At 43.2% G+C, this 13,541-nt stretch overlaps 1 protein-coding gene across 1 annotated transcript in view; it reads left to right on the forward strand.

Annotated features, from left to right (window-relative positions):
- Nucleotides 1-2,957: 2,957 nt before the first annotated feature.
- Nucleotides 2,958-13,541, forward strand: part of TTLL11 (tubulin tyrosine ligase like 11) — a gene marked incomplete at its 5' end in the record, with an annotated part of 35,683 nt that continues 25,099 nt past the window's right edge. Inside the window, 3 exon segments of the mRNA XM_082295174.1 lie at nt 2,958-3,317; nt 9,028-9,124; nt 10,499-10,632. Coding sequence (XP_082151300.1) covers nt 2,958-3,317; nt 9,028-9,124; nt 10,499-10,632 — 591 coding nt within the window.

Raw genomic sequence — 13,541 nt, forward strand, 5'->3', positions numbered from 1 at the left:
TGGCTATCTTTAAAAAAGAAAAGTATATAAAAGAATGCAGTTATTGTCCTTATGATGCTACATAAAAGCTAAAAATGTGGATCCCAACTGGGAAACAAACAAGCTTAGTGGAAGAAGGCAAATTTGTTAGTAAAGAAAAATGTTACTTGTTAATGTCATATGGTTGATGTGTTCACATGCCCAACTCATGAATTCCATATACCACAGGTTGGCAGTACAGTTCACCCTCAGTGTGAGCTGCTGGGATCAGCACAGTGTCGTGATGGAAAACACACTGTTCAGTTTGCTGCATCTGTAAAATTGCTTTATTCCTGGATTCCTCCTTGAATGTGGCAGTTACCTGTGCACACACAGACAGCAGGTAAGTGATGATTTCAGGTAAATGAGAGTGAAGTTGTTAGTCTGAGAGATGAGTAAAATACTGTACAATCAAACAGTAGCCTCCCCACTCCCTTAAAATGAGACCAGTACCTCTGTTGTATTTGATATCCTGAATTTAATTAATGAGAGCATAGGGACATTACAGTTCTCCTGGATGGAATGCACATTCTTGTTCACTTATTATCACAAGATAGTAACAATCTGTTCTTATCAACAACTCCCCCCGAGCAAGGGTCTCAGGAAACAACCTTGTGTTGAAGAGCACCCCATAACTCTACATTTCCCCTCTCCTCACAGGGGACAGATGATCTCAAGTTTCCCATTTCTCTCCTGCTGCTAGATCCAGCTTGCTGTATCCAGCAGGATATGCTCTCCTTCTGCATTACCCTGTGCCCAACCTATACTTTACTCCCCACCTTGCTGTACCTGAATGCCATGTACAGTCTGACCACACACTGCACACTGCAGCCCATCTCTATTTATCCCAACAGGAAATGAAGGTTTTATCCACACAACACAGGCAAGCCAGGTGTGGGATATATTACAGCTTCTCTGGTAGAGGAACAGCTAGTCTGTTATTAGCCTGTAAGAAATGTGGATATATGATAATTAGATATAAATATATTTCCCCTTTGCAATCATTTTGATTGGTATTTCCCATGCTCCAAAGCCTCTTAATGCTTTGGCCCATCTTAACTCTTTTCCCGGCTTTCTTTCAGCAGTGCTGACATTGGTGAGGATAAATCTCTCTGTTAAAAATACTCATCTGGGAGCCTGGCAGTAAAATAAAAGACAGAGTCAGGCCACCGCTTTATATCACACTCCGACATATTTGAATTTCTTTTCTTACAACTGAATTTTTATGCCAATGTTGAACATAAGCAAAATATTAATTTTTCTTCCCGATTTGTACCTGCCCAGAGAAGAGGTTTGGAATGAGATCATCTTTAAGGTCCCTCCCAACCCAAACCTTTCTGTGATTCTGTGATCTGATGGTGGTGGTGAAGCCAAGGATGTGCTTTCAGGGATGGACATGCAAAAGACACCACCCAGACAGCTCATCCTGCCAACATTACCAGCCCCTCTGAGCTCCTGCTGGAACATGGAAATGCTCCCAGGTTTTTAATTAAAAACTGTCGCAGCTATAAAAAAATAATGCACGTCTTTAAATAGCAACATGAGAGCAACGAAGAGCAAGCTACCTGACCTCAACCTTCCTGGTCACTGCACGTTGCAGGACACAACTCTAATTAATTAATTAATTAGTTTCTTCATTGCCTACAAGGGTAAATGATGGAAGATTGGTGAGGCACTGAAAAAATAAGGGTCATGACACAACCTTTTTATTTTATCTTGCAGCTAGCTGGCAGTGCCAACTTTTTCTGCACTTATTTAAATTTTGCTGTAGTTTAAATAATTTCTGCTGATAACCTGTTCCAGTCCTGTTCCAGATCACGACTCTGGTGATGGCTCCTTCACACAGAACCCTGATTATTCCTGTTTTTTTTTTCCCCAAAGTCTCGCGTCTCAGCCCGAATTCCTTGCATCCAGGCTGGATTTCCCAGGGCGCAGCGCCACCGCCTGCCCACAGCCCTGCGCTCCCCGCCTTCCATAAAGCTGGTTTTGCTCCAACAGCTGCTTTACTGACATGTTCTCAATTTCATTGCCTCATAACTATATCGTGAGGGATTCACGTATCATAGAATCGGAGTTCTGGAGTGGCTTGGGAGGGAAGGCACGTTAAAGATGATGTAGTTCCAACCCCCTGCCATGGGCAAGGAACCTTCCAGCTTGCTTAGGTTGATCACGGAGCTGCTGTTAAGGTTATTCATTCCATTACTGACAGTGTAAAAGCCGCTTTCCTATTTTCTTGCTGTGCCTAAGAGTGTTTAAAATCCGCAGATGGGGCTCTCCCAGCATCGATTCAGATGAACCTGAACGGACCATGGGAACACCCTTTGTGAGAGGCAGCGGTTTGAAACGGCGGCGAGAGGCCCGCCTTACATGAAAATCTTTCCGTCACACGGTAAGGAGTGCATCGAGTGTCTGAGCCGCCGGGGCGGAGGGTTGGGTGGCGGAGGGTTGGGTGGCGGAGGGCACGGCGGGCACCGTGCCCGCCCCTCAGCCCGGCCTGAGGCGGGGCCTCGCCCGCTTCCAACATGGCGGCCCCGCGCCGTTCGAAATGGCCTCCCGAGCGGGGCGGGGCCTCTGCCCGCTCCCAAAATGGCGGGGGCGGCGTCAGCGCGTCATGGCGGCGGGGCGGGACCAGCGGGTCACCGGCCGCGCCGCTGCCATGGCAACGGGCGGGGAGCGGGGGCGGGATGCAACCGGCGGGGATGGAACCGGCCGGCATGGAAGTGGCCGGGATGGGGAGAGATGGGACAGAACCGACGGGAATGGGGATAGCGGCAATGGAACCGGCCGGGCTGGAACCGGCCGGGCTGGGGACGGAGGGGATAGAACCGGCGGGGACGGGAACAGCGGAGATGGGGATAGCGGGGATAGAACCGGCGGGGACGGGAACAGCGGGGATGAGGATAGTGGGGATAGAACCGGAGGGGATGGGGACGGCGGGAATGGAGCCGGCCGGGATGGTGCCGCCGGAGATGGAGCCGGCCCGCGAGGCGGAGGAGCCCCCGGGGTCCCCGGCCCTGCCCGCCGAGCCCGCGCAGGATGGCCCGCCAGCCGCGGTGCCCCCGGGGCAAGGAGCGCTGCCCGCCGCGCCCGGCCGGGAGCGGGAACAGGAGCGGGGCCGGCGCGGGGCCGACGCGCAGGGCTCGACCGGGCGGGCGGCGCGGGGCAGGGCCCGGCGGGCCTCGAGCCGCCGCAGCGGGGGCGAGAGCGCCAGGCGAGCCGGGGTCACGGTGGACAGCTCCAAGGCCAAGACCTCTCTGGAGGCCCTGAAGATCAGCCTGCGGCAGCTCCGCTGGAAGGAGGTAAGCGCCCGGCAGCGGGACCGGCTCTCGGGGAACTCGCGGGGCTCCGCGGGGCCGCGTCCCCATCCCTGCCCCTGCTCCGGCCTAGCGCCGGTCCTGCCGAGGCTCCCCTCCCGTGCCGTGCGTCTGCCCCGCAAAGCCTTTCGCCATTCTACTCCTCCTCCTCCTCCCGTGCCTCTCTGAGGGCCGCTGCTGCCGGGAGTCTCCCGGCTGTGCCACCCCGACCCTGGGGCTACTTCTAAGCAGATGTCGGGTCCGGAGCTGATTTGATTCGTGATTACGAGTGCCACGTCTAGTTATGCAAGCCAGAACAGGGGTAATCGGGTATTGCGCTTCCGAGCTTAAACTGATCACGGAAAGGACAAGAAAGAAACCTGCTCCCATGGGGAAACGTTTGACGTGTTGTGTAGATTTGCATTTCTTCTCTCCCACCCTTCCCTCAGGGCTTGGGGACGTGGGTCTGGCCCGGCAGAGCCGCTGCCTGATGCTGTGGCTGCCCTTGTTTGCAAGGCGTGTCAGAGAGCACGGTGTATGAACGCAGTGGTATTAAGCCAGCTGATAATGCACCCGTAACAGGCTTTAGACTGCTAATTTACTTTATGTAGAGCAGCTATAGCTATTTTTTTCTCCTGCTGCTCGAGTCATGTGTTTTCTCATTGCTTTGTGCGGATTTCAGTGAGTGCCAGTATGTGCTGAACTGGAATCAGGACAATAGGGGAGCTGGCACAGAACTGATGCTTTGCAACTCCTTATTTAAATCCTGGAGAGATTTCTCAGCTACATCTTACTATAGATGGTAAATTGTTCTCTAGTTGTAAAGATTTTCTTTCCCTAACAGCTTTATAGAAGTTTACATGGCTTCAGGAGCTTTGTGAGGAACTTGTGTAAGAAAAAGGCTAATTGTAATCTGTCTGGAAGAGCGAAGGTGGAGGGAAAAGGAGAATTAAACCTGTGGATGAACTGTTTCTCACGTGCAGAACTAAGATGGAGCTGTGTGATCTCTGACCAGCAGCTACTCCACTTTACAAAGCTGCCTTTGGGATTGCCACTTACAAAATAATGGTATTTTTGTGCACCTGATGCTTTTAAAACAAAATCTGTACAGACTTGGGGTAGACAGTGTGTTCTGTGCAGTTTCTAACCTCAGAGTTAAATGCTACAAATTTATTTTCTGGAAGACTGAATGGCAATAAATGTTACCTGTGTTTGTTCATAATGTCCTGAATACCTAATCCCACAAAGACATGTGTGCTTTGTGTCAGGAGGAGTACTGCTTTCTCCTTCTCTGACTTCATAAAATTTTATTTCAAGATTTTTGTTACTTAAATCCAGTGGCAGAATTTCAAAACCTCTTTGCGCCAGCACCCCAGTTCTCAACTCCTGCTTGTACAGCAAAATAGTAACAACATACCAGACTTGAAATTCAAACCTGCTACATTTACCTCTCTTAACCCTCAGTGCACCTGTGGCCTGTTTGTCAGCAGCCTTGCTCCATGTTTTATGCAATGACATGCAGAGCAGGGGCACTTCACACTTAATTTCTTTGGTTTTATGGTTAAATTTTATGTTCAGAGGGCCGGGAGCCATTCCAGAGAGGGTTTCTGGATCACTGATATCAGTTAGCCTTGCAGATTGTGCTGGGAGTGAGCCACACGTAGTGGTTAATTTTGTCTTTATAGTTTCCTGAGACTTGACTGTTTTGCATTTGTCTTGCACTTGATAGTCTTTCCTGCTAATTGACTTGTTTCACAAGCTCTTGTTCCTTTCATGACTCTCTGCACTGCATTAATCAGCTTTTTCCTTCCTGCTTTGCATCCCCCAACAGCAATTGCTGCTGCTTTTACTTCATCTCTCTTTGTTCCCTGTCTTCCTCAATATCCTCTCTCCTCCATCTCTTTCTTCAGTCAATATTTTTCATTTAGTTTGTTGCTTCCTCCTTTGGCCACTTTGTCTCTTAATAAAGAAGAGACCTAATATGGAATTTTGTGATGCTTGACTGCACCATCTCCGTGGCTGATAACTCATTCCCTGGAAACAAGTCACTGTCAAGTATTGCTGTATATCTTCAGCTTATAAATAGGCTAATAATATCTGGTCAGGATTTGAAGAGAAAAATACAACTGAGAAGAGAAATCCAAGGACAACTCTTTATTCAAGCTACATGTAATCCTGAAAGCTCTCCCTTTCAGACGTTTAGAGAAACAACAGTGAAATATTTGTTCAGACCCCTCTCAGGGATGGCCAGAGCCTTGGAGCTGGTTGCACTGTTACAGCAGGACCAGCAGAGGGAACACGGATGTTGCTTGTAGGATCCATGAAAATAATACAAAAAAAGGCCTGGAAGTAGTAATGAAATGCATGCATTTTAAATACTGATGTTTCAGGGACTGCTATTCTACTGTTACCCCCTGTATAATACTTCTCAAGAGATTGCACACTGTAGTAGATTTGATCCTTTTCCCTCTTTACTTCTTTTACATTTTCCTGTTCTTGCTTTTGTTTTGTTTCTGCTGTTTGCTGCTGGATGTGTTGGCTGGAATATTTTGTTGGGAGGAGACAGTATAATGTGCTCTTTCAAGTAGGCTCCTTTTCATCCATAACTTTTTCTGTCTAATGTATAGCATTCTAACAGTGTCATATATCCATTTTTTATTATTTTATTTTGTTTTAACTTGTACCTCCTGAAATCTCTGTCGTCTAATTTCCCTGCCTTGCTGGAAGAGCTTGGTTCCAGTCACAGTCTGTCCCTGCAATGTGCTCCATGATCATTTGTAGAAGTAAGACATAATGTACCATGTGATTACAGCATTGGCCACAGGGTAGTAGTTCATTGGTGAACTGACATATGGTAAATGCCATTATAAGACATACAAAAAAAGGAAGAATACTCTGAACATTGGCAATACTGGTGAGCAGTTTATTCTGTGACACTGGTATGTGGGGAAGAGGTGAAGGAGTCCAAGACAGCAAATTGACCATTGAGATTCTGTTACAGAAACAAAAGACAGGAAAAGAAATCCAACTTTTTTTTTCAGCTTTGGGAATTTTGAGTAAATTAAATGATCAAGTGTGACTGACAGGCCTGTGTGGGTGGACCTTTTAAGAAGCACTGCAGAATTTCCACACGTGTGCCAATTCTGCCGCTACCCTGGACAATGTGATCCAGTGTGTCAGATTCTTTAAATGAACATGATATGCCAAATGAAATAATGGGCACAAATTGAGCTTGCATCCCGAGTTTATTCATCACTTAATGAATTATTTCTTCAGCAAGCTTTCAATTACCAGGAAAATGGAAGAAGCAGATGTCCCAGGCATCAAATATCCCAGTGTTGAGCATTTCATTTGTCTCGCTGTTCCGGAGCTGCACAGAGGTGTAGGGAGAGTTTCAGGTTTTATGCTGGAAAAGCTGACGAGTCATTTAACTTGTCATTAAACATGATGGAACAGACTGATGTGACCTGCGAGACAGTTTAAATTATTGACTTCTTATCCAAAGGTAGAAATGACCTGTCAGACAGATTTGACTATGATGGATTATTAATCGTGTCAAAGTTGTAGAAACAGCTCTATTCTCTTTATGGTTCCTTGTTTATTTTTTTCTGACAAATGTTGCCCAAATCTGAATAAAAAATATTTACAAGATTTTAAAAAAGGATGGCTCCAGCCACATTTACAACCTCCATCTCACTGTGGCTGGGACCACCTTGGCACTGGATAGTGCAGATCTGAGGCTATTCCACCTGACCCAAGGCAGCTGAAGGTACAAGGTTTTATGTCCATCTTTCTTTTTAGCTGCTGCCCCACACCAGGAGCTGGGAATGTGGTGCAAAGGCCTCTCCCACCACAGTAAGATTAATTTATATCTGCCTGGCACTGCCAGAGGCGCCAGATGATCAAACTTGTTGGCTCCTCTCCAAACCCCACTCTTAAATAAAGTGTACTGCAGAGGTTACAGAATCCTCCTCAGCTCATTCAGGAGCTGAGTTTGATCCCATTGTTGGATAAGTCCAGATAATCTTGATTTCTCAGGAGCAGGGCCCTTGCTGTGCTATCCCAAATTTCCAGCAAGGGGGTGCAGTGCTTCCATCTTCCTGTCCAGAGCTGCTCACTCCTCATCTGCTGTGAAATTATTTCGGTGCACTGTTTGTAGGGAGCTTTGATATCCCCTGTAGATGAAAGGTGTTATATAAATGCAAATTTTGTTCCTTTCATTTCAATTTCATTTAATAAATAAATAAATTGCTCAGGTTTTAGTGGGAAGGGCACTCTGAGACTGAATGCTGCATCTGTATTCTGGATATACCTGTGGAGAGAGGTTAAGGCCACTGATTGTCTTTCAGAGCCCAACAGAATTAATTTTCACTTGTACAAAAACAGATTTTGCAGGCTGAATAATAATGAAATAAGTGCAGAATCCACTGGCTCTTGTTAAATTGGGTTTCTCATCCCTGCAAGTAAGGAAACAGAAAGGATGCATTGCTCAATTAGCATTTTAAATTAATTTTTCAAGGCTATTTACTGAGGAAACTGAAATTTTAATTAAAGTAGCAAATAAAGTAATGCACTCAAAAGGTTTATGCAATTCTTTTTTCTGTCATACTCAAAGAAAAATAATCCACTGCTTAAAGAAATGTTTTAAACCAAGAAAAATTACATTTCAAGTAAAGAATAAGAAATATTCTTATAATATAAGAATATTATATTATATATATATTCTTATAATATAAGAATATTATAATATAAGAATATTTCTTATATATACTGGGGTTCTTTCAATACATAAATGGTACTGGGTGATGAGGGTGATAGGTATGTAATGCAAATGTGTCCTAACATGCTAAATATAGCAGATTTATTTGAAAAAGATGTAGCCTAGTAATAGAAACTCTTCCTGTGAATGTATTCCACATGGTAGTTAAATGGCATCTTCATGGAGCTGCAGATGAAATGGTTTTTTTGGCTTGATAAATGGGGCCCTGTCGAAGAGAATAAGTGAGAAAAAGAAGAGCACCTTCTTTACACAAAACTAATTAGGTTTTTTATAAACCACTTTACTACTATTAGAAACTTGCTCTCAGTAATTGCCAGTGCTGCTTCTGAGCTCTTCAGAGTGCTTAAAAAAAGGGTGATCTTTTTGATAATAGAAAACAAACTACAGTTTTCCAATTTACGGTGAAATCTTGTGTGAATGGGAAAAGAACCTGGAATACTTAATATTGTTGAAATAATCGCCTTAGTTCTTAATAGTGGGCATACATATGCTCAACAAATGATTAATTGAATTGCAGGCTTTTATTTAAATTACAGGCTATTAGTACCAGAAAGGAATTAATACTGTAGAAATTAATACTTACAACTGGATATATATAAATGAATAATACAGTCATTGCACTTAAATATCTTGCTTTGAGTGTCCACTTTGCATTTATAACTTGTCTGTGGCTGATCAGAAGCTCAGGGCTTCTCAGTACAGCCCACACCTCAGTCATTTGGGCTTGGTTTCTAAAAACCTCTCTTGGTTTGTTCACTTTAAAGTCTTGAGCTGATCCAAATATTCTCAGTTTTGCAACCAAAATACAGAGCTTGTTTTCTTTTGACAGTCAGAAGACTGTTTTTGAATGGTTTATGCTTAAGATGAGTGTTTAAAAAAGACAGGAATGAACAGGTATTCCCAGACTGCTCAAAACTTGTTGCCTCTCTTTTGCAGTTTCCATTAGGCCGCCGCTTGCCGTGTGACATCTATTGGCACGGGGTATCATTTCATGATAATAACATTTTCTCAGGGCAAGTCAACAAGTTTCCAGGTACTTCACTTCTCTTTCTAGTTTAAACAAAATGCTTTAAGAATGCTTTATTTGACCTAGTTCTGTGTTTCACTGGTTTTTAATGTGAATTATCTGCCTAATCAGCTGATAGTATTTTTGGCATATTACTGGGTTTAGTGGGTGATTTCTGTTGAGGGGGTAAGGATATCAGAGTGGGTGTCTTGAACAATTTCTGAACTGAAATTTGTTTTGGAGAGAAAGTGGTTTTGATGAGAAGAATACTTCATACACGTGAAGTTAGGAAAAAGAGGAGTGGTAGGCTGTAATTTAAGTGAAGTATGCAATTACTGTCTGTTATCTGGCACTGATAACAGTGCTGTATCTTTGGATTTGGTTTTGATTCAAAGTGGAAAGAATCTGTTTTGTTTCGTACTCTGACTTATCTCAGGGAGAAGATTGAAGCAGAATTCCTTAAATGGATTTTTTAATATTGAAGAGTTCATGTCAGTCCTCATCTTATGATGACTCTTCTACTTTTTTAAGCTCCTTTTTTCTCATTTAATCCCTGTTGAGATCTCTCTAAATAAGAGCTAAGAGCTTAGGTATTGACTTATATAAGCCCTTTACTTCAGATTTATGGCTGCTGTTAGTGTGCTGTGAGCATAAGAACCTCAGATATCAAACTCCAGCCTTTATTTACCCTGGCTTTCTCCTGCCTGAGGGAAGTTCCCACTTAGGTGTAGGATGGTATTGTTTTCTGGTGGTTTGTATCAGTGTTAGATGAATATTACCTGTCTGTATTTTGGCTTCTACCTGGTGAACAAGTGGCTGCACAGGAAGCAAACCAGAGCCCTTCAGAGCTAGACTTGATTTCCAGGAATGTCGTGCTAATTTGATGCAGGGTTTTACTAGAAACTTTTCCATAAAAATAGCTTTTTAGTCATGTTCCAAATGGACATAAGACTTCAGCAAATGTTTGTTTGGCTGTTCACAAAATAACCTGTTCTTTGTGATGCAGATACTTAAATAACTGCAAAGTAAACACAAAGTGGTTGATTACATTTAAGTTACATTTGTACCTATTCCTGGAATGATAGGTTAGAAAAATAATTTTGGATTATGGCAAAGGCACTAGTTAATATTTGACTAAAGCTTTCTGTCTCTTATTCTGAGCTGTATTTTTGAGAATTATTTTTTTTCTAGTATTATACAGAAACACATACAATAGGAAATAGGCTGGGGAATACCACAATTATTGTGTCAGATTTTAAATCTCAAAAGATGTTCAGCTTTATTGACAGCAATGACCAGAGTGCCTTCCCAGCAGGGTGAGTAATGATACTCTGAAATGATACGTTTACTGTTAGGATGAGACTTCAGAGTGGGGTTTCTGTCACTTTGTTCTCTTCCCAGGCATGACGGAGACCGTAAGGAAGATTACCCTGAGTCGGGCCATGAGAACAATGCAAAGTCTGTTTCCTGTGGAATACGATTTCTACCCTCGATCCTGGATTCTGCCAGAAGAACTCTCCCTCTTTGTGGAAGAGGTACACAGCTTTCACTCTCAGAATACTACAGTGATCCATGACATCTTTTCCAGTTTGCCTGGGATCAGTCATGGTCTGGATGTCTGGATGTTAGCTTTGTTTGTTACATTCTGGAATAAGCTTCAAAACAGCTCCGCTTCTCTGCTGTGCCAGGAGAGGTGGCTGAAAATTGAACCTGATAGAACCATAAGCCCCTTCCCTGCATATTCTGCTGGCCTGAGAAGGTTCCAGTACAGTGTGGCGAGTGTGGTGCTTCACCAGGTTCATTGTCACTGAAACCTTTTCAGTCCACTTGGCCCGAAGAGCATTTTGTTCTGTGCATTGTTAAATACACTCACATCATCTCATGTCAAACTGTTGTTTTGTTTAATACTCAGAATGTAATAAAATGCCATTCTTTTTCTGCTTTTTTGAAAAAGGGTGATGCTGTGTGTTGGTGTTTGGTTTTGTTATTACAAATATTTTAAAATATAATATATGTTTGTTTAACCCTGTCTGACTCATCCAGCATGTTCCTGCATCCTACAGTATGCTCTGCTTGGAAAAGTGAGAGCAGAAAGGTCTGGGCTTTAACAGAGTTCTGTACTGGGTGCAACTTTTTAGATAATTACCACATCTATAATCCAGCTGAATTCATTAACATATTTTAATAGATACTCTTCAAGTGGGCTGGGTCTCTGCCACGGCACTGCTGCAAGACTAGTCTGTAGAAGGAGTGTAAATCATCCAAGCAGTTTAGCAAGGACAGGTAGATCAGTGCACATGAGCTGGAGGCAGACTCTGAGGAGGGTGCAGTGGGTGGTGGGGATGAGCCTTTTGGGAGCACGAGGCAGCGCTGGGCCAGGCTGAGCTGCCGGTGGCCCGCTCGCCAGCCCCGTGCGCCGGCACCAGGTGGCACTGCGAGTTAACGCTGCTCTGCTTCCACTCCCTGCACTGCAAACGCTGCCGTTTGTGTTCCAAGAGGAACAGATGTCCAGTAACACACTCCTAGGAGTTTCCTTTGCATATGTTCTTCCATCTGTGTTGGAGAAAAGCATAGTTCTTGTTATCAAACATTATATTTTATGTTGTAAGAGTTTATGTTCTACTTAACACAAGTTCGGAGTGTAACCCCTCCAGAACAAGAAAAAATACAACCCAAAACATTCCAAATCCCCTGTGAACCATAAAAGGTTCAGAGCACTTTTCACTTGCAGTTTGGTGAGTTCTCAGCAGGAGTTCTCCAGTCTTTTCTGTTGTTTATTTGTTCATATGTGGTTTTGTTTGCTTTGCAACCCTAGTGCTGCCAAAACCGTCAGCTCTCCGAGTCTGCATTTCAGCTTGTTCACAACAGACAAGTGGGGATCAGCTTCAGTGGTGCCTGCACGTCAGACACGTCCCTGGAGGAACTGGGACACGCTGGAATATGTTAGTTATCAAAAGTCACAAACTGTGTCAGTGCAGGTGTAGGTTAGACACGAGAAGATGGTTTGGTGCTGTTCATAGTGTAGGATTTTGTTGCAAAGGTCTGGATGGGAAATGAGCACCTGTGAGATTTTGCCTGTAATAGAAATGATTATTGAAAGAAAAAACTCCTTGAGAATTTAAATCTTGCTGCTTCCCCCATTTGCACTACAACATTTCAAAACAATTTCTCAAATATCCTTATTGTGCCTCATTTCTGTAGTCATGATAGTAAACGTTTTCATACATACGTATCAGTAATGAAATCAAATGCTGTCAGCTTTCCCCTATACCTAGATTCAGGTAGAAAACACTACAGGTAATCTAATATTAATCTTCTGTGCTTTGAAAGCCAGTAATTGAGAAAACTGCACTGGAGTTGTGTTGGATGAGCTTCATACTGGAAATATCAACAAAAAGGTAGTTCCCTTAATTTCATTTATATTGAAATGAGATGGTGATGGGTGTTTTCATCAAGGGCTTAAAAGTTCATTTTACTAAGTAAATATATATTTAGCTATTTCCAGTATTCACCAATTTTTTACTTTCTAAAACATTTTGTACTAACATGTCACTGTACCAGAAGATGAATTACAGATAAGCAAATCTCTCAGGTGCTGCAGTCATCACTTCTTCACTAGCAGGGAAGAATATGTTGTAATGTGTGTGCTGAGGACATTTCCAACATGAAATTCCAATTTCTGAAGAATAACTAGCTTGGGATTCAAACCAGGACCTTGATTGTTCTCATACTTCCTTCTTTGTGTTGTCTGTGAGGATGATGAATAGGCCAGTATGATTAATTTTTAATAAGAATCTAATTTGGATGGTCTAATTTCCAGCACAGCATATTTTTGGTGGTTTAATCAGGTTTTCAGCTTTTGGATACCTCTTAGGCATAGGCATGAATATTCTAGTCTTTGTGCTGTCAGATCTTATAGCCCATTATTTGCATTTTTTTCAGAATACCATATTCATTCAGCCTGTGTTTCCTCATGAAAGCCAAACCTGCAGATTTTCACCAAGCTCTCATCTTGCTGTTAACTGTGCATGGTCAACATGCTTTGTAAAGAGAATTTCTTTCTGTCAAGCAAAGGACACAGAAATATTTCATATAAAGTCATTTTCCTACATGACTGAATTTTCTAAGTCTGGACAAGCCTCCTCATAATGAGAATTTGAAAGAATACAGTTGAGGGGATTGTGGAGAATTGGAAGGCGACTCTTGGGAATTTCCTTGAAGATCAAGAAACTGTCTGTTTTCTTCAAGACAGTAAATCTGCTAAAAACCAGACTGACTCTGGGTTACTATTCCCCCTTTCCCCACCAGCCTGTCTTCATCTGCCATGTGTAGGTTTCGATGGACTAAAAAGCCTGAATAATATCCAGGCCTTTTAATCCGTTAAAAAAAAAGGAATAGAAAATGGTGAAAAAAAATTATTTGCTTTTCATTTTAAGAGGAGATC

The sequence above is a fragment of the Coloeus monedula genome (assembly GCF_965178545.1).
Source record: "Coloeus monedula genome assembly, chromosome: 21".
NCBI lineage: Eukaryota > Metazoa > Chordata > Aves > Passeriformes > Corvidae > Coloeus > Coloeus monedula.